The sequence below is a fragment of the Bos indicus x Bos taurus genome, chromosome 7, assembly GCF_003369695.1.
Source record: "Bos indicus x Bos taurus breed Angus x Brahman F1 hybrid chromosome 7, Bos_hybrid_MaternalHap_v2.0, whole genome shotgun sequence".
NCBI lineage: Eukaryota > Metazoa > Chordata > Mammalia > Artiodactyla > Bovidae > Bos > Bos indicus x Bos taurus.
The window spans coordinates 1774201-1798000 of NC_040082.1; the positions used below are offsets into that span (position 1 = coordinate 1774201).

The following is a 23800-nucleotide window of genomic DNA, read 5'->3' on the forward strand; positions in this document are numbered from 1 at the left end:
TTCATATAATTTATTATCTATAATACCAAGATTCATCATGAAAATTACTCATCATGATTTCCTATTTTGAACTGAATGGACAATGAATTCATCATGAAGGTTCCTCTCCTGGGCCACACATATAGAAAAAGCCACAAGACTGCCTTGGGAAGGTTTCTGAGTGTCTGAAAACAGTGAGACTCAGCTGTTTAGAGCAGCGCTCTCCACTGTGACATGTGGCCACATGTGGCCATGTACATTAAAATTAAATAAGACTGAGACTTCAGCTCCACAGTCACGCTGGCCACATTCCAAGTGGTCTGGTCACACATGGCTGGTGGCCCCTATGCTGCACATACAGCAGAGAACTGAGCATTTCTCACTACAGAAAGGCCTACTGGCTAGTCATCGAAAAGAACTGGATAATGCAGGTGTAGAGAGTGCTTTTATGTTTTTTCTATTGACTTTTTCTGTCTTCTCCATATCAGTTTATTTTTTCAACCAATCATTTTTTCAACCAATCATCTTGCCTCCATCGGTTCCCATCTCTTAAATTTTCTTCTTTAAGCAGAAAACCATATCTATAGAAATGTGTTTTAAAATAAGAGCTGTGATCGAGTCCCCAGTCCTCCCAATGATGAACACAGCTGTCTCAGAGGACAGTCTTTGAGGCCTTCCCCCCTGGCGGCTGAGGGCCTGTCTGCTCCTTCTGAGCCCTGCTCCCGCCTCTGTAACCCGGCTGACCAGGCGCCCGGCCTGCAGGCACTCAGTGATGCCGCTGAATGCTGCTACAGTGCGCAGGTAACACAGGGGGCCAGTCAGAAAAATAGAGAATGTGGAGTACAACTCCCAGAAAAGCCATTACAGAAACTGATTTTCCTTCAAGAGCAAAACCCTTGTAAAAATCTGATTACTTCCAAAGATATAGCTCTGACTGCATTAAAATTTTACCATTACATTAAACACATCCTAACACATACAACATAAATGCTGTATACTACGCAAAACTCTACAGACAGGTAATGATAACATAAAAGAAGTGAAACAATAAATGCAGCTCTCTAAAGGTAAATGTACCTTAAATGGGATTCCAATATCCTATCCATTCGTTTGTAAAAGGGCCTGGATGTAAAATAGCCACTCCAGTAATGATCATCTCGGTCAGCATAAGTGAAAAAATCTCCACTTACAACAGGGAATATTGATTGGCTATTCCTACTACTGGCTGAAGCTTCTTTTTCTAGTGCATCAAAATAATCTGATAAAGTCCCAAACTGTATCTAGTGGGGAAAAAAAAAAAAAAAGTTACATTTCATTTATTCACACATTCATCTGTACCTTAAAATTACTTTTAGTGCTGAAAGGAAAAGTTCCTAATAAATATTTAAGGCATGCTTCCAAATTAGGATAAATATATAGCTCAGATTTACTTAAATGCAGGGGGAAAAGCACTCAGTGATTGTCTTTTACTTGCATCAAGTCCCAAAAAACTAAGAGAAAACTTGCACATGTAAGCAGTTAGAAGAGTTAATCAGAGCTACAAATGTGTGGATCTGAAAACTCCTTATACATTTCTAGAATCTCCAAGTGTGCAAGGACTGGGCTACGGCATAATCCAGAGATGAATGGCAAGTAGGGGAAACAGCAAAAATAAAAGGTGTGTATTTTAAGTACATGTTACAGCAGTCTGGAAGAACAGCTTTGTTAGCTATTAAGTATTTCCACATATCATATCCACATATTCTCCTCTGGCCTCCACTCTACCCGGTCTGTATTCTTACAAAGGAGAAAGGAGAGACTTTAAGAACAGCAGGTCATTTAAAAAAAAAAAAAAAGGACTTTCTCTACCAGTAGGTAACAGTGAGCAATAGAAGTAAAACAGAAAAGGGGATGAGAATTGCAAGGTTGACTGCTCAAATGAAAAAGTTTTTCTGACTAATGCCTCAAATTACCGGTACATAAATCCATTTTTATGATCTCAAACTAGTCTATAAATCAGAGGAAAAAAGAAATATTATACAAGATCTAACAAACATATATTGAAAGGTGGTGTTGCTAGAAGTAAATAGACAATTAAACAGGAATGTGTTCTTTTTAAAAAGATGCTAATTTTTTGGTTTCTGATCTTATACACACACACACATATATACATGGTCAATGAGTTAATTTGTTTTTCCATAAGATGTAATGAAACCCAAGAGACCTTTCTGGCCAACACAGTACATAGATACACACCCAGATACTGAGAGCCATTTTGATTCAGTGTGGCAGAAAAATAATTAAAGTAGTCAAAACCAGTTAGTGGCCCTCCAGCAGTTACTAAGAGCAGCACAGAAGCTGTATCCCGACAACGTGGGTTTGAACGCTCTCTCCGCCACTTATCTAACACTTAGTTTTGAGCGTATTATATAGTGTTTCTGCACGTCTCCATGGTACAGCTGATGGATTCTAAGTAAAATGCTTAGAGACACGACTGGCAAATAGAGGTATAAGCTTTGGCTGTTACTCCACCACTGCAAAGGCAAAATATCAACTGGAAACACCACAGTGATATTAGTAAGACAAACGTAAGTTTTCATAATCTGTGATATAGTGAATTTTGTAACAGCAAAATGGATGATTATTCCATTCCTTATGCTTGCTTTAAAGAAAAGCAGCTTTTTCAAAGTTAGCTTTTTACATTCATTTTACTTGGAGGATAGCCGTCTTCCATGTTGTGCTGGCTTCTGCGGCACAGTGAGGTGGAACCCTGTGGGCACACACACGCCCCCCCCCCCCCTCGTCCCCCCTCCACCCCCGGCGCATCATAGAGCTGGCTGGGCTCCCTGTGGACAGCGGCTTCCCAGTAGCTGTCTACTTTGCACGTGGCGATGCATTCATGCCAATGCTCCTCTCAAGCTGCCCCACCCTCTCCTTCCTGCACTGCATCCACAAGCCCATTCTCCACGTCTTTCTCTCTACTTCTCCCCTGTAATATGTTCACCAGTACCATTAAAAAAAGCAGTTTTAAACTACATTATCTACTCTAATCTTGGCTTCACCAAATACAGTTTTTCTTGGGCAAGCGAATCTATTTGTGCCTGTCTCCTAAAATATAATAGGAATAATTATGTGCTTACCAGAAAATGCTCAGAGAATTAAATAACTGTTAAAGCAAAGCACTGTACTAGAGGACATTATGCCAAGTAGATAAAGAGAAGGAAAAATACTGTATGACCTCACTTACATGTGAAATATAACAAAAAATGAACAGCTCAGAAAAAGAGAGTAGAGGTAGGGGCAGGGAAGGAAGCTGGCCAAAGGTGGCCGAAAGGTACAAACTCCAGTTCTAAGAGAAGTAAGTGCCAGGACTGTAATACACACAGCATGACATCTACAGTTAATGCTGCTGAACGAAATGTATGAACGCTGTGAAGAGAGCAGATCCTAACAGTTCTCATTGCAAGGAAAAATTCTTTCTTTTTATTTAATTGTATCTATACAAGAAAAGAAATGCAAAAAAGCAAAATGGCTGTCTGGGGAGGCCTTACAAATAGCTGTGAAAAGAAGAGAAGCTAAAGGCAAAGGAGAAAAGGAAAGATACAAACATCTGAATGCAGAGTTCCAAAGAATACCAAGAAGAGAGAAGAAAGCCTTCTTCAGCGATCAGTGCAAAGAAATAGAGGAAAACAACAGAATGGGAAAGACTAGGGATCTCTTCAAGAAAATCAGAGATAGCAAAGGAATATTTCATGCAAAGATGAGCTCAATAAAGGACAGAAATGGTATAGACCTAACAGAAGCAGAAGATATTAAGAAGAGATGGCAAGAATACACAGAAGAACTGTACAAAAAAGATCTTCATGACCCAGATAATCACGATGGTGTGATCACTCACCTAGAGCCAGACATCCTGGAATGTGAAGTCAAGTGGGCCTTAGAAAGCATCACTACGAACAAAGCTAGTGGAGGTGATGGAATTCCAGTTGAGCTATTCCAAATCCTGAAAGATGATGCTGGGAAAGTGCTGTGCTCAATATGCCAGCAAATTTGGAAAACTCAGCCGTGGCCACAGGACTGGAAAAGGTCAGTTTTCATTCCAATCCCAAAGAAAGGCAATGCCAAAGAATGCTCAAACTACCGCACAATTGCACTCATCTCACACGCTAGTAAAGTAATGCTCAAAATTCTCCAAGCCAGGCTTCAGCAATATGTGAACCGTGAACTTCCTGATGTTCAAGCTGGTTTTAGAAAAGGCAGAGGAACCAGAGATCAAATGGCCAACATCCGCTGGATCATGGAAAAAGCAAGAGAGTTCCAGAAAAACATCTATTTCTGCTTCATTGACTATGCCAAAGCCCTTGACTCTGTGAATCACAATAAACTGTGGAAAATTCTGAAAGAGATGGGAATACCAGACCACCTGATCTGCCTCTTGAGAAATTTGTATGCATGTCAGGAAGCAACAGTTAGAACTGGACATGGAACAACAGAATGGTTCCAAATAGGAAAAGGAGTTCATCAAGGCTGTATACTGTCACCCTGTTTATTTAACTTAAATGCAGAGTACATCATGAGAAACGCTGGACTGGAAGAAACACAAGCTGGAATCAAGATTGCTGGGAGAAATATCAATAACCTCAGATACACAGATGACACCACCCTTATGGCAGAAAGTGAAGAGGAACTAAAAAGCCTCTTGATGAAAGTGAAAGAGGAGAGTGAAAAAGTTGGCTTAAAGCTCAACATTCAGAAAACGAAGATCATGGCATCTGGTCCCACCACTTCATGGGAAATAGATGGGGAAACAGTGGAAACAGTGTCAGGCTTTATTTTTCCGGGCTCCAAAATCACTACAGATGGTGACTGCAGCCATGAAATTAAAAGACGCTTACTCCTTGGAAGGAAAGTTATGACCAACCTAGATAGCATATTCAAAAGCAGAGATGTTACTTTGCCAACAAAGGTTCGTCTAGTCAAGGCTATGGTTTTTCCTGTGGTCATGTATGGATGTGAGATTTGGACTGTGAAGAAGGCTGAGCACCGTAGAATTGATGCTTTTGAACTGTGGTGTTAGAGAAGACTCTTGAGAGTCCCTCGGACTGCAAGGAGATCAGCCCTGGGATTTCTTTGGAAGGAATGATGCTGAAGCTGAAACTCCAGTACTTTGGCCACCTCATGCGAAGAGTTGACTCATTGGAAAAGACTCTGATGCTGGGAGGGATTGGGGGCAGGAGGAGAAGGGGACGACAGAGGACGAGATGGCTGGATGGCATCACTGACTCGATGGACGTGAGTCTCAGTGAACTCAGGGAGTTGGTGATGGACAGGGAGGCCTGGCGTGCTGCGATTCATGGGGGTCGCAAAGAGTCGGACACAACTGAGCGACTGATCTGATCTGATCTGATAAAAGATGATGGCTGCCAACTAAACTTATTGTGGTAATCATTCCATAGTATAGGTAAGTCAAAACATTATGCTATTAATATACACCTTAAACATAAACAGTGATATATATCAATCATATTTCAATAAAATTATAAACAAATTAAAAAGTAAAGCACTTTAGAGAGTTAATAGCAAATCAATCTCTCAATATACTTTAGTTTATTTAATATTAAGTATTACTCCCCAATCTCATTACTAGGAAGTAGAATACACTTACTAGGAAGTAGATTATGTGTGGACATACAAGAAATGAGGGTCACAAATACCAGGACACAGCATTAACTACAGACCCAATAGGTACAGATGAGATCAGAGAAGGATACGTAGTAACAGTGGCAAAACAGTCATTGATATAGGTATTTTTGAGTCTCACTTTCCTCATCCATATGGGGCTTCCCTGATAGCTCAGGTGGTAAAGAATCCACCTGCAATGCAGGACCTTGGTTCAATCCCTGGGTTGGGAAGATCCCCTGGTGAAGGGAAAGGCTACCCACTCCAGATTCTGGCCTGGAGAATTCTGTGAATTGTATAGTCCATGGGGTCACAAAGAGTCAAACACAACTGAGGCACTTTTATTTTCACTTCCTCATCTGTGTAATAAGGGATTACTATTAGATAACAAAAATCACTTTCAGTTTCAAATTTTAGGGATCTGTGACATGCTAGAAAGTTAATATCAAAAAGAGAGTACACCCTTTTAAAAATATTTCAGTTAATTTTTGGTACTACCCAGAATGAAAATATTTTCTTCTTGGCAAAATCCCAGAGCAAAGTTGATGTAAGTGACCTGATGAGCTTTCTTACAAACTTAAAGGACTGAAATATAATCCTCTTGCAATGCTAGAGTAGTTTCAAAAAAAAAAATAATTTAAAGTAAATTTTTCTATAGTCTCTTGGTAGCTCAAATAAAGTATTTGGGATACCAAAAAATAACTGAACAAAAATATTTCAATGTTTTACACTAAAAAGCAACAAATAATCTTAAACATAACCTTAATCTTAAATGTAACATTAAACTCCTCTACCAGGATGACATAAAAAGAAAGGTTATATAGATTGCTAAATAAGTCGTGATCAATGGCAAACTGGCTGACTGGGCTAGTCCAACGTCAGTTTCTCAGTCACCTAAATCCAATTGCTTATTTTTGTTTGTCCTTCATTAGAAGAAAATAAGCTTAACACTTTCAGCTTGATTAAGCAACTTTAAACATCTCACAGAGAACAGATACAACTAGACAAACAAGTTTTAATACACAGAAAAAAATGTTTGAAGATATCTAAGGGCCCTCAAAGCAGCCAGGATTTGAAGGACAAAAATTCTTGAAATAAAGGAAATCAATAACCTCAGATATGCAGATGACACCACCCTTACAGCAGAAAGTGAAGATCAACTAAAGAGCCTCTTGATGAAGGTGAAAGAGGAGAGTGAAAAAGCTGCCTTAAAACTCAACATTCAAAAAATGAAGGTCATGGCATCCCGTCCCATCTTCAAGGCAAACAGAAGGGGAAAAAATGGAAAGAGTAAAAGACTTCATTTTCTTGGGTTCCAAAGTCACTGCAGACAGTGACTGCAGCCATGAAACTAAAAGACGCTTGCTCCTTGGAAGAAAAGCTATTACAAACCTAGACAGCATATTAAAAACCAGAGGTAATACTCTGCTGACCAAGGTCCATATAGTCAAAGCTACAGTTTTTCCAATAGTCAATGTACGGAAGTGAGGGTTGGACCATAAAGAAGGCAGAGTGCTGAAGAGAAGAACAGAACTAGAAGACTCACTATCAGATAGTAAGATCTACTATGAAGCTCAAAGTATGAAACTAGTTAAATAGACAAAAGTGAGTAGAAAGTCTAGACACAGACCCACACATAAATCCATCTCCACTCATGATTAATAATAGAGATGACACTGCATAGAAATGGGCAAACTATGGTCTTTTCAATAAATGGTGCTTGATACTCACACGGGCAAAAAGTATCTTGATCCCTCCCCTCAGACAATATACAACAATCTATTCCAAACATTATTAAAAAGCAGAGACATTACTTTGCCAACAAAGGTCCATCTAGTCAAGGCTATGGTTTTTCCAGTGCTCATGTATGAAATGTGAGAGGTGGACTATAAAGAAAGTTGAGCGCCAAAGAATTGATGCTTTTGAACTGTGGTGTTGGAGAAGACACTTGAGAGTCCTTTGGACTGCAAGGAGATCCAACCAGTCCATCCTAAAGGAAATCAGCCCTGAATATTCACTGAATGGACTGATGTTGAGGCTAAAACTCCAATACTTTGGCCATCTCATGTGAAGAGCTGACTCATTTGAAAAGACCCCGATGCTGGAAAAGATTGAGGGCAGGAAGAGAAGGGGACGACAGAGGATGAGATGGTTGGATGGCATCACTGACTGGGTGGACAGTTTGAGTAAGCTCCGAGAGTTGGTGATGGACAGGGAGGCCTGGCGTGCTGCGGTTCATGGGGTCGCAGAGTCGGACACGACTGAGTGACTGAACTGAACTGACTGATTTCCGACATACTGTAAACAGACCTACATGTTGAAGGTAGAACAACAGCACTTCTAGAGTACAGCTTCATAAAGAATAGATTTTCACGACCATGGGTAAACAAAAGTTTTTAAGCAAAACATAACAAGCACTAACCATAAGATTCTATTAAAATTAAGAATTTCTGTTCCTCAAAAGATAGCATTAAGAGAGAGAAAACAGAGGCTACATAGAGGGAGATAACATTTGCATAACTTTAATCTGAAAAAAGACTCAATCCAAAATACATAAGAGAAATATAAATGGTTAGGAAAAAGACAGACGACCCAATCTAATAAAATAATCATCAAAAGACTTAGCACTGCTCAAAAGAGGATACCCAAATGGCAATAAACTTATGAGAAGAGAGTCAGCCTCATTAACTACTGGAAATACAAAATAAAACCATCACATCCATCATAAAAGGAGAAAAAAGCTCTGATAAGATGAGCCTGAGTAAGGAAGAGGAACCACTGAAACTGTCAGAGGATGTGACATCCAGTGGGTCTACTTTGGAATTTTATTTGACAATATCTACTGAAGTTGAACATGTGCATACCCAATAACCCCAAACTCCACTCCATTTTATACCCCATAAACTCATACACACACACTGCACAAAACGGTCAATGCAGTGTTACCTGTCATTAACCAAAGCTGAAAACAATCCAAGTGTCCACCAACAACAGAATGGATAAATGGTGGTATGCTCATCAATATCACATGATACATGCCACATGTAACCCGTAACAGTAGATGAATTTCAAAAACATAATGTGCAGCCAAAAAAAAAAAAAAAATTGAGACACAAAATAACACATATTTAAGAGTCCCTTCTCATAAAATTCAAAAACAGGCAACACCAATCACAAAGATACAACCCAGAAGAGCGGAGTGGGGCAGGAGGTGGGAGTGGGGTTCAGCAAGAGGGGACAGACACACACCCACGGCTAACTCACGTTGACAGACGGCAGAAACCAGCATAAAACTGTGAAGCAACTATCCTCCAATTAAAAAATACAAATGAAAACAATGGTTACTCTTGTAGGAACTGGTAAAGACTTGGAAGGCTAGAAATGTTCTACATATTGGATAGGGGTTACATGTTGATTTTTTCTTCTTTCAAACAAAGTATATTTGGTTTACAATGTTATGCCAATCTCTGCTATACAGCAAAGTGACTCAGTTATACATATATATATATATCCTTTTTAATATTACATGGGTGTTTTAAAAATTGAAAATATTCTCTGTGTACTTAATGGCCTATGCACTCCTATGTACATGATACATTAACTTTTCAAATTACTTTAAAGATTTTTCTAGTGGGCAAAGGAGGAAACAGGTAAAATATTAAAGACAGGATTAAATTCTTCAGAGTCATGCAGTGGCTCCTTCTGCAGACCTCAGAACCATTCCCCAGGAAGGTGTCTTTCGAGACGTATGCACGCGCCCCTCCGATCAACGGTCCCTGTGTGCACTTCCTCTTGGAGGGAAGCACAGAGAAGACCTACACACAGGTCCATACTCAAGGTTTATGACATGGCTGAAATTCGGTTTTAAGTATCTCGAATCACCGTGATGTTTTATTGAAGCTTATTCATCTATTCAGTATTATGTGCTTTTCCTTAATAAGCTTGAATTCACTTCCCACAGGTAAGCCCACTTCCTCTCTACTGTATTCTCAGTGTGGTACATCTAACAGCTCTGGATGTGCACACAGTACAGTGCGGGGTGAGCAGCCTCTCACACAGGGTCCACACGACTCGTGCTCAAGTCCTCACTCACACAACCCATCTGTAAAACGCTTTGATGAGATGAGTACATTGGAATGTGTCTGGGTATATGACATTACTGTTAATCTTTCAGATGGGATAATGGTATTACAATCATATTTTTCCACAGTGTGCTTATCATTTAGATACATAATGAAATGGTTATAGACAAAAATCCATGCCCTCTGAGATTTGCTCCAAAATTCTAGAGGAGTGAGACGACAGTGGAGCACAGCAGAAACAAGGGTGACCTTGAGCTGATGGGTGCTGTAGCTGAATCATGGGTACTGGGAAGCAGGGAGCAATTTATGCTATTCTCAAAACTTCAGGGTGCACTTTAAATTTTCCAGAGGGGGAGAAAAAGAGAAAGAATGACAGACGAATGATTAATTTTAGAAGACTTCTCATCTAAGAAAAATGCAAGTGTAGTCTCTGACACAAGACATTTGTTTGCAAAATTCTTGACATATGCGTCTGCATCTGCCAGTCACACTGCTAAATCACAGGAAGCGATTGAGAGAAACAGCAAACTTTCAGTGCTAGTAGGAAAACAGGACATCACTGGAAAACGAACATCACAACTTAGTAGGTACGTGTTTTCAACCACACAAAGCAATGCCTCTTTAATCCTCAATGAGTGGTAAGAAAGGGATAACTCTAGAAATGGAACGGTAATGTAAGATAATTTACCCCTTCATGAATTACACTTTTACAGAAGAACTACATATTCTAAGAAATACTAGGATGTGGGACGAAGGAACTAAGGCTGTTGTGTTTCAGCCTCCTTTAATAATGAAGGTTCACCTTCCAATATGGCATCATGATAAAGCATTTCTCATTACCTTAACATTATACTGAGAATGAGAGTTCATATAATCAAAAAGCAGCTGGTAATTCTTGAACTGGTGATCCCATTCGGTGCGTTCGGTGTAGCGGAAATCGTCTCCCAGCGGGGCCAGGACCACCGTGGTACGGAAGAGCTCTGACTTCTTTCGGTACTGGTCCAGGAGCATCTCGGCCCTGCAGAAGGAGAAGGAGCACCACTAACACAGCGGGAGCACTCGCACGAAGCGCGCTGCAGTGACACAGCATCACGCATTCTGCCTGTGTTCTCACGATTTACGAGACAGATTATTCTAACTACTGCACTAATTTTTCCTATCCCTCTAAAATATTGATAAATTCTTATCAGAGGGAAAACCCCATAGCTTTTCCATGGAATATCCTTAGAGAAATAAAGGCTTATGACAGCTTTGGCATAAATTCCTGAGGGCATCAGTGCTCTCCAAAGGTCAGCCACAGACACTGACTGCCAGATAGCCTGTGCCATAAAATAATTCAGTCCAAGAAGATAGATTTCTCATCTACATGAACTCTGACTTGCTTTGACTTAATATCCCTTTCTCTAACTTAATCTAAAATTGCCTAATTAAAAAAAATAAAATTGCCTAATTAAACATAAAATTATTTTGAATGAAGCCAATTATAGAACCATATTTCCTTTTCTAAAGGAAGAAAACCAACTCAGTCAACTTCTTCCATCAATAATCTGAGTGTCTGTCACAGTGTCCTTCATACTGATCAACAGATACAGCTAAGGAACTGCATGAGCTATTCTGGTTTCTCTCTCTCTGGGCCCTAACCCATGACTCAAAAGGACAGCTAAATAGAACGTGCTGATAGGCTTCTGTATTTCATTTACTTACACTGTCTAGAAAACCTTTTGGGAAACGCTGAATGGGGGCCCCGTTTGAGAAAGCCTGGGAACACAAAGTAAGAGGAAGAGCTTCTGAAAGTGAAATTAAACAAGCAGATGAACCCTGAGGAGTTCTCCATGTGTCTAGTGCCAAAGCTTAAAAACAGTGATAGATGACAAACACGGTTTTTTATTCAGTATTCCAATTTTCACTTCAAGGATTATCCAGAAGTAGATTCTAATTCACGATATAAAAATTTATGAAGAAATCTCAAAGAACATCAACGATGGAAGGAGGCATTTTACAGAAACTATGAAAAAACACTGAACTAAATTTAGAATCTCATATGCTCTTTTTATATTGATGGTCTCTGAAATTGTTCTGCAAATATTAAATTAGCAAAAATTTAATAACTTGGTGAGTAAAATATAACCATAATATTCTTACTTAACATATAATACCTAGTTTCCTGAGATTACCATTCAATATAGAACTTAATTTTTACTAGTAATTTACTAATATTCCATATTTCCCAAAAAACAATTTTAAATTATTACTTATAATTATAAAGCACACATACAATGAGATTAATCACATAGGAAGATGTCTAAGACCTAAGGAAACAAGAGGAAAAATACGTACATGAATCACAGACAAAAGATAAAGTATAAATGAGCATCCAGCTAGATCCTTCAGGCAATCAGCACAAAAACGCATCCCAAGGCTCACTACTAGATACACCATGCTCTGCATGTATATGTGTGAAACACGGAAGAGGAAAGCAAGCACAGACTCTGATGAAGTGCCTTTTCTACACAGCACCCATCCCGACTCCCAGGCTGTTGCTCAGGAAGTGTCAGTGCTGGGAAAGCCAAGGGGCCACACTGCCAAGCTGGTAGGGAGTGGACACTCGCTACACATGGCAACCTGTGACAGGTGCCTTGGCCACATCACAGGCACAGGCGTGCGGCTGCAATCACTCTGCACTTATCCTACCAGGGAGGAAAGGGCAACTTGACTGGAACAGACGTCACATCACCTGACATGTAAACCATTACCATATGTAAAACACACGGTGAGTGAGTATCGGCTGCCCAGCCGTGTCCAACTCTCTGTGACCCCATGGACTGTAGCCCACCAGGTTCCTCTGTCCATGGAATTCTCCAGGCAAGAACACTGGAGTAGTTAGCCATTCCCCTCTCCATGGGATCTTCCTGACCTAAGGATTGAACTCCAGTCTCCTGCATTGCAGGCAGATTCTTTACCATGTGAGCCACCAGAGAAGCCCAAATTATATGGTACTAGATCTAAACCAAACTTGATAAAGAATGGAGTTTCTTTGTCTTCAAAGTAGAGAAACCTGATAAACTAAGCATACTGAATGTATCACCTGTACATGATAGTTAAAAATCATTTTCTTTAGGGTGTTAAAAAACCCAGTGCCATTAAACTGGAATGCCCATGCTTGATCTCTGAACATCACAAGGAAGGTGACATCTGCATGGGAAATAACCAGCAGAACCAAGACTTCAAGACTTATAAGCTAAACAACAACAAAAATCTATGTAAGCATTATACAGATTCATTCATCTGTATGTCCCTGGTGCCTGGAAGCCCCTTTCAGAATCACTGGAACTGACTGAACACAAGGTGTGTTCTGAGGGGGGTTGGGGAGGGGGGCCGGTAGTCTTTGAAGGGTTCCAGGACCATCAACAGGATTGCGCAGAATGGCTCTCAGGCACTCTCAGCAGCACCCGAGAAAGAAAAAGAGGGGCCTCGCACCATCTGTGGGTGCTCGGGGATTCCCTGAGCTAGCCTGCAAGAAGTCTCCCGGAGCCCCTGACCACTGGAGTAAGAAGAGGCGTGCAAACCCCACTTAGCGGCAAACAGCTAAGTGTTCTCCCAAGAAGGCAGGCAAGGATCCCCCGACCCTGACCAAGCCACCACCACCTTCCCGCTGCACCTCTGCGACAACTGTACTGAATTACCCGCTTATGTCGAAGCAGCCTGGCCCTAGCAGGCTGTTCAGGTTCTACACTGCTCCAAGAGCCAAAAAAGAAACCAAACAGATCCCAAATCTTGGGACACTTTTTCTCAAAACAACTATAAAAGCCAGATTTTGATATACATAAAGGATCCACAACTTTAAGAAGACGGCCATGCTGAGATACTTTTATGTCTGCCACAGTGAGAGGCTCACACTGCAATATCTCCTTTATCGCCACAAGGGCTCAATCAGTGCAAGGAGACCCAAATCATACCTTCATCCTCACACACACTTTTTTAAAAATAGATTTTATTGAGCACAGAGCAACAATCTTACTTTATTTAAAAGGCTATATTATTTTTCTAGCAGAGTTGAGTGTCTTATATTACAACACAGTGTTTTATTTTAGTGTATTACATACCATTAATTTTACAGTGAAGAAATTAAACTTTTAAAAGCACCAGAATTAGAAGTATAGGTAGCTTGATTTAATGAGATGCTTCCATCTTTAGGACAGTTTTCTTCTAAGAAAAAACAAGTAATTCATTTCCTGATTTTTAGTTAACAATTCTTAAGAATAAATATTCCTAATTAAAGTTTTCGGTAAGTCAAAAACTTCAGAAAGATGCAAAGACATGTATTCATCAGAGCTGGGCAGTGTTCACTATTACTGATTGTTATTAAGGGAACAGATAATTATGCTCTTTATGTGATCCATTTCAATAAACATGTTTTTGCAATTGGGTTGCTTCTCTTACCAATTTATACCATAGAGACCATAAGTTTTATTATCAACAAAAGTATATGAAATCAATCAAACACAGTAGGAGGCTTTTATAATAAAGGCAAAGGAGAGCATAGTAACAGTGTATAACAGGTTATCCACCGTACATTGATCTACTGTTGTTCACTTTCCATTAAGTTGTAACACAGAAGGCAGACAGACAAGGCTTTGGCATTTTTCAGCTGCTTTAAATCTCGTTTGAATGAATGCTTTGAGTAAGGATAATATTGGCTACCAAAGACCATTTATATAACTCTTCAGCAACAAGCCACTAATACTTACTTGTTCAAGATGCTGACTTATAAAATGCATATTTTCATACCTGTTCTGGAGATTTCCAGGATATATTGTTTCTGGGGGGACTCCCCAGGGACAACCGTATCTGCCTCCAGGAAGCCGTTTAAAATCAAACTGGCAGCATATTTTAGGATCAGGCCCACAAGTGTGGGGGATGTCGTAGCTGTAGAAGGGCATCATATGGCAAAAAATGTCTGTGACAGATCCCAGATCTACAACAAACAGCAATAGAGAGACCTGTGTAAATTTACAGATTTCATCCCCAAACTTTCAAAATGCCACCGCTTTACACATACACAGTGCAAGTTCCATCCTAAAGCAACAACCCCTCTAACTACTAATACACACACCCCAGCAGCATTCAACGGCCACCAGCCAGAAGGACGACACTTGTATCTCAGTGTCTGCCTGCATCTTCTGTCCAAACTTAACTGAAACAGAAAGGCCCCATCCTAAAGCAGCATCTGCTGACCTGGAAGGATATAAATGAACAGAAGTTACAGCCAGCTCATCCAAAGTTACGGCCACCCCTGGCTGCCAGCGCCTGCCACATCTGCGCCTGCCTTGGGGAGCAGGGACTCTGAGAGGGACCATTAGCTGCGGAGGCCAGGTGTGAAGAAGACACGAAGGCAGCAGAACAGGGGACTGGGAGAATAAGAGCCGGAGAAGAAAGGGCCTGTGAAAATACTGGGGAAATACTCGTCTTCGGTGACAAGAAATAAGCGCACTCAGCAGAGTTTGTGCTGCTGCTGCTGCTAAGTCACTTCAGTCATGTCCGACCCTGTGCGACCCCATAGACGGCAGCCCGCCAGGCTCCCCCGTCCCTGGGATTCTCCAGGCAAGGACACTGGAGTGGGTTGCCATTTCCTTCTCCAATGCATGAAAGTGAAAAGTGAAAGTGAAGTCGCTCAGTAGTGTCCGACTCCCAGCAACCCCATGGACTGCAGCCCACCAGGCTCCTCCGTCCATGGGATTCTCCAGGCAAGAGTATTGGAGTGGCGTGCCATTGCCTTCTCCGCAGCAGAGTTTGTAGAGGGCCCCTTACCAGTGAAGGGCCAGTCTGACTGTTCTCCTTGGAGGCAGAGAAAAAGTAAAAATAATTTTCAAAACCAAAGAGAAGAATCAAAACAAAGCAAACAATAAAGATACAGAAAACGAGTACTGCTTCCCGACACAGAATTGTTTTTAATTGAAACCTCAATGCCAGTATGTGCTGGCATCATTGCCCTTGAGAGGTAAGATGCCTCCCACAAAGTAAGATTGGAGGGCTTTAATAAGAGTTAAAAAATGGCTATTTTTTGTTTAATTCTGACCTGTAAATATCTCTTCCTCTCTACATACAGATCTCCAATTCTCAGCAATGTATTGCTTTTATAATACAGACAGACAACAAGAAAAAAGAAACAAGCACCATATACATTTAAAATATTTGAAAACAACTGCTTCATTAACAACCAGAACAAACAAAGAAGCTCACCTTAATTCCAAAACATCATTTTCAAGCAACATGTCCAAAGACAGCAGGTAGGTCCACCATACTATTTAGCAGCACATTTACACATTTCAATTCACCTGCTGCATTTGGTGGTGTTAGTCTTTTATCAAATTAAGACTATAATTTTACAGGCAACAATGTTTTCTATATTTCTTCTTAGCATAGTATTAAGTGCATAAAAGTATTAATTTTATGCCAACTGATATTTATAAGCAATTTGAATGTAAGCAATAATTTAAGTAGGGCTTCCTCAAATAAATGATCCCTTTTCAACAAAAATTAATATGCTCCTAAGCATCTGATAAAATTATATAGGATGCAACCCCCCAGAAGCTCTTGTTTGCCCTACAGGTTCAGTTTTCCAGGATAAGTTATACAGTTAATTTGTTTCCTTTTGAAAAAACAACAGTGCCCATGAGAAAGATACTGTCTAAATTTACAAATGATGCTGCTGAAACACTTAATGAGGGTCTAGATTACCCAAAGAACAAGTATGATGTAATGCAGTGATGGCTGAACAGTCTTAATAATGAAATCCTTTTTCAGATGACATTTTACTGACAACTTGATACAGCTGGCAGCAGATGCTAGAGGTCAGGGGGCCTAGGCCTCGGAAGAGCACAGAACTGGGTTTAGATCCAGGCTTTGTACCTAGCACCTGTATGAGATTTGGCAAAGGGCCTCACCTTTTCACCATTTAAGAGGTCCTATAATAATAGAACCCAACTTGGCAATAATTACAAAGGTTCAATGAGAGAGTGAATATAAAGCATGTAACACAATGCATGTCCCATAATAAGGACTCACTAAGTAAAAATATGTAAGCAGACAATGGCCTGGGGGTGGGAAAGGCAGAGGCCCCTCAGGAGGGCTGAACCTTGCCACCCCTCCTCCAGCGCAGAGCTGGAGGCGTGCATCCGTGGATCCCCTGGAGGCGTGCATCCGTGGATCCCCTGGAGGCGTGCATCCGTGGATCCCCGGGGTACCAAGAAGAGTGTGAAAACAAGTGACAAAGGAAACAGGACAGCTGTTCCAGGAGGGCAAGAGGAAGGTTTTAAAAGGCAATTCCAACTAGCTACAGAGACAGGAGGCAGAAGGAAGGAACACTGGCGGGGATTCCCCAGGAACTCAGTGGTAAAGGGTCAGCTGGCTACGCAGGAGACACAGCAGAGCCCCGGGTTCCATCCCTGGGTCGGGAAGATCCCCTGGAGAAGGAAATGGCAATGCACACCAGGACTCTTGCCTGGAAAATTCCACAGACAGAGGAGTCCAAAGAGCCACAGTCCCTGGGTTCGCAAAAAAGTCAGACATGACTTAGTGACTAAACAAACATCAGTTCTAATGCGATCAACTTTGTGGTAAAATGGGTACATTTTAAAATAGAATCAAATGAAAGCATTAGTTGCAAAAGACTAATTTCTTATTTTGTTTACTTCCTTTAGGCTTAAAAGAATCTACCATGTTCTATAGATAAATATTTTTACCAATGCTTAAAAGACTCCTGACACAATTATATTGAAAAAATAATTATGTGTATCTTTAAGCAACCTGATTCTCAAGAAAGACACATTGAATAAAACCCATAACAGCAAGAGGTCATAACCTCTGTGAAATAATATCTAGGTCAAGTAAGATCTACTTTCATCTAACCCTACATACCCCAATTTTGTCTCCAAAAAAACTCCAGTGTTTTATGCAATGCAAAGTGTTTTTTAACTGCATAATGAACTCTCTGAATAAGCATGTGAGAAAATCCAGCACGTTTTAGAAGATACGCCATTGTTGGTGAATGTCCAAATGGGTCGATAGCCCAACCAGACCGAGGTTTCACTCCTGTTGATAAAGAGAATAAGTGTTATTTTTTTAATTGATATGTGAAAAAGAAAAAGTCACAACACATTCAGACCCACCCGAGCTCCCTGGTCTTCTGGATTCCAAGATAAAGGGCTGCCCAGAGCACCCTTAGTGAGACTCCCTGCAAGACCCCCGAGAGAAGGAGGACTCTGCCCCGGCCGTCCTCCTAGGCAGGGTGACTCACACTGGAAGTGAATCGGCTGGAGCTAAAGTGAGCACTCTGTCATCTGATAGATATTGGAAAGCTGTTGCAGTCAGTGGAGCCCGAGAAACACACAGGACCAAGCCACTGCCCTCTAGGAGCTAACAGTCCTCTCTTCTGTGGAGCTGAAAAGCCTGCAACTCGCTCTTATACAACACAGAAAACTAATCCAAGTCATTTCAACTTGTACTCTCCAATCCCAACATTAAGGGATTTTAGGCTCTCTTTTATACCGTACAACAGTGCTAAATCATCATATAACACAGTAGCAGAACTGGCCAAAATAACTATGCTGTTATGTCCTTATAAATCTTAAGACATTCTGATGCTGGTACTTGCTATCAAGAAGGAATCAATAGAATTTTTCACACCTGACTCACACCAATTCTGGTAAAGAACTAAAGATACACCTCAATTTCACAGAGGATAACATGAAAAACCAACATAATAAACACACAGGTTAGAATTAATGAAATAAGATTATTCATTGGGCAGTATGCAAATATTTATTCAGGATTCTTAAAGAAGGCTTCTATATGCTACATATACATAGACATAAGTAATCTAACTGTGCATTTTTTTCACTCAAACATCTATTTAGCACTTTCCATACACAGACTGGTTCCAAACAGGAAAAGGAGTACATCAAGGCTGTATATTGTCACCCTGCCTATTTAACGTCTATGCAGAATACATCATGAGAAACGCTGGGCTGGAAGAAGCACAAGCTGGAATCAAGATTGCCAGGAGAAATATCAATAACCTCAGATATGCAGATGACACCACCTTTATGGCAGAAAGTGAGGAGGAACTCAAAAGCCTCTTGATGAAAGTGAAAGAGGAGAGTGAAAAAGTTGGCTTAAAGCTCAACATTCAGAAAACGAAGATCATGGCATCTGGTCCCATCATTTCCTGGGAAATAGATGAGGAAACAGTGGAAACAGTGTCAGACTTTATTTTTTGGGGGCTCCAAAATCACTGCAGTTGGTGACTGTAGCCATGAAATTAAAAGACGCTTACTCCTTGGAAGAAAAGTTATGACCAACCTAGATAGCATATTGAAATGCAGAGACATTACTTTGCCAACAAAGGTCCGTCTAGTCAACGCTATGGTTTTTCCAGTGGTCATGTATGGATGTGAAAGTTGGACTGTGAAGAAAGCTGCGTGCCAAAGAATTCATGCTTTTGAACTGGGGTGTTGGAGAAAAGACTCTGATGCTGGGAGGGATTGGGGGCAGGAGGAGAAGGGGACGACAGAGAATGAGATGGCTGGATGGCATCACCGACTCGATGGATGTGAGTCTGAGTGAACTCCGGGAGTTGGTGATGGACAGGGAGGCCTGGTGTGCTGCGATTCATGGGGTCACAAAGAGTCAGACACGACTGAGCGACTGAACTGAACTGAACTGAAGAAAGGATTACATTGGCTTAGGATTACACAAATGAGTTAATCTTGATCCTGATTATAGCTGTAAAGATTACCATGCAAGGTGTTCACAGAGAAAAACAGAAAAGAAAACAGAGAGAACGCTGCAGAACACTGAAGATTAAGCCAGCAAAGCAGACTGAAAAGGAAAAGCTGAACTGTCAGAGAACCAACAGTATATGTCAAAACTCAAAGAAGTTGCCATATGAAGTTTGCCCATTTCACATATGGGATTTACCTCCAAAAAATTATAAAGAAATCTTGAACCTATTTAGTACTTTGGGTTTTTCTGTGGTAGCATAGGTTTAGCAATTCTGAAACTTTCATGAATTCCAAGACTGAGCAAACTAGTTAGGTAAAGCAGCCAGGTTTTATATTTTGAGAGAAGGAACTGCAAACCAGTTCCTATAAATGTGCGAGTAGAATGGAGCCTATGGTACTGAGCTGAAATAGGAGACAGCAGTACTAACTTATGAATAAATGTACAAATAAACACACAAACATACATATATATTTAAACAAACTGTGTGTGTGTGTGTGTGTGTGTGCACGCGCACACTTCCTAGCTCACTGCACTAGGGAGGCCTAGATGCAGGAGCACTTCAGCATCCATTAGCTGAACTTTGCTCCTAGATTCTGACCTCTGAATGCTATGCTCTATAATAACCTCAGAGAGACAGCTTATTTCAGGGCTGAGACTGCGAAAGTACAAGATAACCCTAGAACAGAGTATTTGGGGCATAAAGTAAAGAAATGGCCAAAGAGTCATGGAAACATATTTTATAAAAATAAACTGGGAGATAGCTTGAAGGGGCTTCCATTGGCCAAATGTGGGACAACTGGGGCATCAAAATAAAGAACAGTAGCGCTGGACTAGAACCCGCTGAATAAAATAAAACCCACAAGCTCACAAATACAAAATAAAAAAGAAACCTCTTCCTTTTAGTAAAATGCTAACAAATAATTAGGTCTTCCCTGGTGGCTCAGCAGTAAAGAACCGCCTGCTAATGCAGGAGATGTGGGTTTGACCCCAGGGTTAGGAAGATCCCTTGGAGAAGGAAATGGCAACCCACTCCAGTATTCTCTGCTGGGAAATCCCACAGACAGAGGAGCCCGGCAGACTACAGTCCATGGGGTCCCAAGAGTCAGACAAAGCAACTAAACAACTAAAAACCAAGTTACGGAAGGAATGGTGGAGTTAGAAACTCATCAACAGATCTAAAACTAAAATACTCAAGTTTGATGAGGAATTTTACCTGTTCTCAACGTGTCTCCCACAAAGCGGGTAAACGTAAAGAACCGCGAAGAAACGTACGCCGTGCCTGGTCACGGACAGCGCCACTGGCACGGGGACAGAGAGGCGGCGCGCACTCCCTGATGAGGCACACTGAGCCCACAGGAGAGACCCGTGGAGACCGCCCAGGAAAACAGACAGACCGGACAGCGTGAGCCGAAGCTAAGGATAAGGGGAACCTCTCAAACTGAGAGACGTTTTACAACAGAAGTCTGACGTCCTCAAAAATACCAAGGTTAAGAAACCCAGAGAACGGCTGAGGGAGTGCTCCAGGTTAAGGAGACAAAAAGACGTGACAGCTAGATGCCATACGTGACCCTGGACTGGGAGAGGGAAAACAGCAGCTTTTACTGAATAACATTACTAAGACAAGTGACAAGGTTTGAATACATGGTGAACTAGATTGTGGCATCATTGCTAAAACTCCTGATTTGACATCTTCTGCTTATCTAAGCAAACATCTCTGTTTCTTAGGAAGTAACACTGAAGGGACAAGATGTCTCCCACTTCTTCTCAAATGGTTCAAAAAAACATGCATGTGAATCTAACTACAGTCATCCCTTGGTATCCAAGGGAGATTGCTTCCAGGACGCCTGAAAAAACCAAAATCCTTGGATGTCAAGTTCCTTATATAAAATGGTATTATATTTTCATATAACCTACACACATCCTATTGCATATAGGCATACCTCGGAGATATTGAGGGTTTACTTCCAGACCACTGCCATAAAGAGAATATCACAATAAAATGTTACCCAGTACATATAAAAGTTATGTTTACATAGTCTATTAAGTGTACAAGAGCATTATGTCTAAAAAACTGTACATACTTCAGTTAAAAGAAACTATATGTAGAGAAAAGAGAACCCCTGCACTGCTGGTGGGAATGTAAGTTGGTATAGTCACTATAGTAAGCAGTACAGAAAATTCTTGAAAAATTAAAGAGAACTACCATATGACCCAGCGATTCCACACTTGGGAATTAATCTAAAGAAAACAAAAACACTAATTTGAAAAGATACACGGACCCCCACATTCACAGCAGCATTATTTACAGTAGTCAAGATACAGAAGCAACCTAAGTGTCCATAAGTGGATGGGTGGACATACAAACATACCCACACATGTACATATACACACATACATATGTGCATGTATACATACAAATATACAACAGAACCGTATTCAGGCACATAAAAGAACATTTTTGACAACATTTACCAGGCTGAGGCAATCTGCTCTATGAAGTAAGTCAGACAGAAAAAGACAAACCACGTATGATGTCACTGACACGTAAGCTAGAAAACACATGAACAACAAAACAGAAAAGAGCCACAGACACGGAGAACAAACAGGTGGTTTCCAGAAGGGAGGAGACTGGCAAGAAGAAAGAAATAGGTGAGGGAGATTAAGAGGCACAAACTTCCAGCTGCAAAATAAGCCATGTGATTCCATATTTGAAATGTATGGAAACACAGAGTCACAGTGCTGTGTATCAGGGACATATGTTGTAGATCAATTATACTTCAAAAGCAGCAAACTCAGAGAGATCAGACCTGTGGTCACCAAAGGCAGGAGTGGGACAAGAAGGAACTGAATGAGGGTGGTCACAAGGTACACGCTTCCAGCTACAAGATAAACAAGCACTAGGAATGCGATGCTGCTGCTCAGTTATGCCTGGTCGTTTGCAACCCGAGGGACTGCTGTGCGCCAGGAGCCTCTATCCTGCGCTCTCTCCCGAGTTTGCTCAAATTCTCGCCCATCGAGTCAGCGATGCTGCCTGACCATCTCATCTCTGCTGCCCCTTCCCTTTTGCCTTCCGTCTTTCCCAGGATCAGGCCTTTTCCAGTGAGTCGGCTTCCTTTGCCGCTCAGTTGTAAAGAGCTCGCCTGCAGTGCAGGAGATGCGGGTTCAGTCCCTGGGTCAGGAAGAGCCCCTGGAGAAGGGAATGGCTGCCCCTCCAGGATTCTTGCCTGGGAAATCCCATGGACAGAGGAGGCTGGTGGGCTAGAGTCCATGGGATTGCAAAGAGTTAGACACGACTGAGCAACTTCACTTCTTCATATATTGTCCAGAATAACAAGGGCAGAATAAGCTTACAAACAAAAGTAAAATCCAACATGAAAAGTTACAGTGATGTCTGATTTTATCATTACCAGTGATTTTTTCGATCAAAATCACCTGATACACAGGATAGAGCAACCTAGCTGCAACAAATTAAAGAATCCCTGGGGTGTAATGACAGAGAAAAAAGTGAATTTTTAAAAACTGATATGAAAGGAGGTGAAAGCTACACAGAGACTTAGAGGGAAACCCAGCATCCCGCCAGGATTTTCCTTGGTGTAAGTAAATATTTTTAAAAGGGGGTTAAGTGACAAATTTAAGGGAAAATGCATATAAGACAAATCCAAAATTTAAAAAGAGGGCATGTGTGCCAATAAAACCAGGAAAGATTTTGTGTTTTCATGTAAGAATAAGATCGTTAAAATATATAAAAGTAAAAGCAAGAAAAGTTACAGGAAATAATCATTAAAAAGAGTAAAACATACCACTTAAGTGATGGCAAATTTAATAGACTTAAAATCAAAACATGAGCAATATGAATAACATAATAAAATTGGATCATTTCAAATACAATATTAGAACTTAAGATGAGTCAGAGAGAACAGTTATAAAATGCATATTTTAGGCAAAAGATAACCTTAAAAACTCAAATTTAAAGTTTCTAATGGTCGGTTTTATATAATAAAATGTATAAAAACAGAAATTAACAACCAAAGACTAAATAATTTTAAAGTGAAGTGGAGTGAAATGAAGTCACTCAGTCATGTCCGACTCTTTGCAACCCCATGGACTGTAGCCTATCAGGTTCCTCCATCCATGGGATTTTCCAGGCAAGAGTGCTGGAGTGGGGTGCTATTTCCTTCTCCAGAGGATCTTCCCAACCCAGGGATCGAACCTGGGTCTACCACATTGTAGGCAGATGCTTCACCATCTGAGCCATCAGGGAACTATAATTAGTTATTTTAAATTATTTAAATAATCGT

The 23800-nt window shown here is 40.8% G+C and overlaps 1 protein-coding gene across 1 annotated transcript in view; it reads right to left on the reverse strand.

Annotated features, from left to right (window-relative positions):
* The window catches only part of MAN2A1 (mannosidase alpha class 2A member 1), a 211600-nt gene that overhangs the window by 97957 nt on the left and 89843 nt on the right, over positions 1-23800 (reverse strand). Inside the window, exons 6-9 of the mRNA XM_027545470.1 lie at positions 17637-17810; positions 14508-14694; positions 10560-10737; positions 1057-1259 (exon numbers count right to left, since the gene is read on the reverse strand). Coding sequence (XP_027401271.1) covers positions 1057-1259; positions 10560-10737; positions 14508-14694; positions 17637-17810 — 742 coding nt within the window. The remainder of the gene's footprint in view (positions 1-1056; positions 1260-10559; positions 10738-14507; positions 14695-17636; positions 17811-23800) is intronic.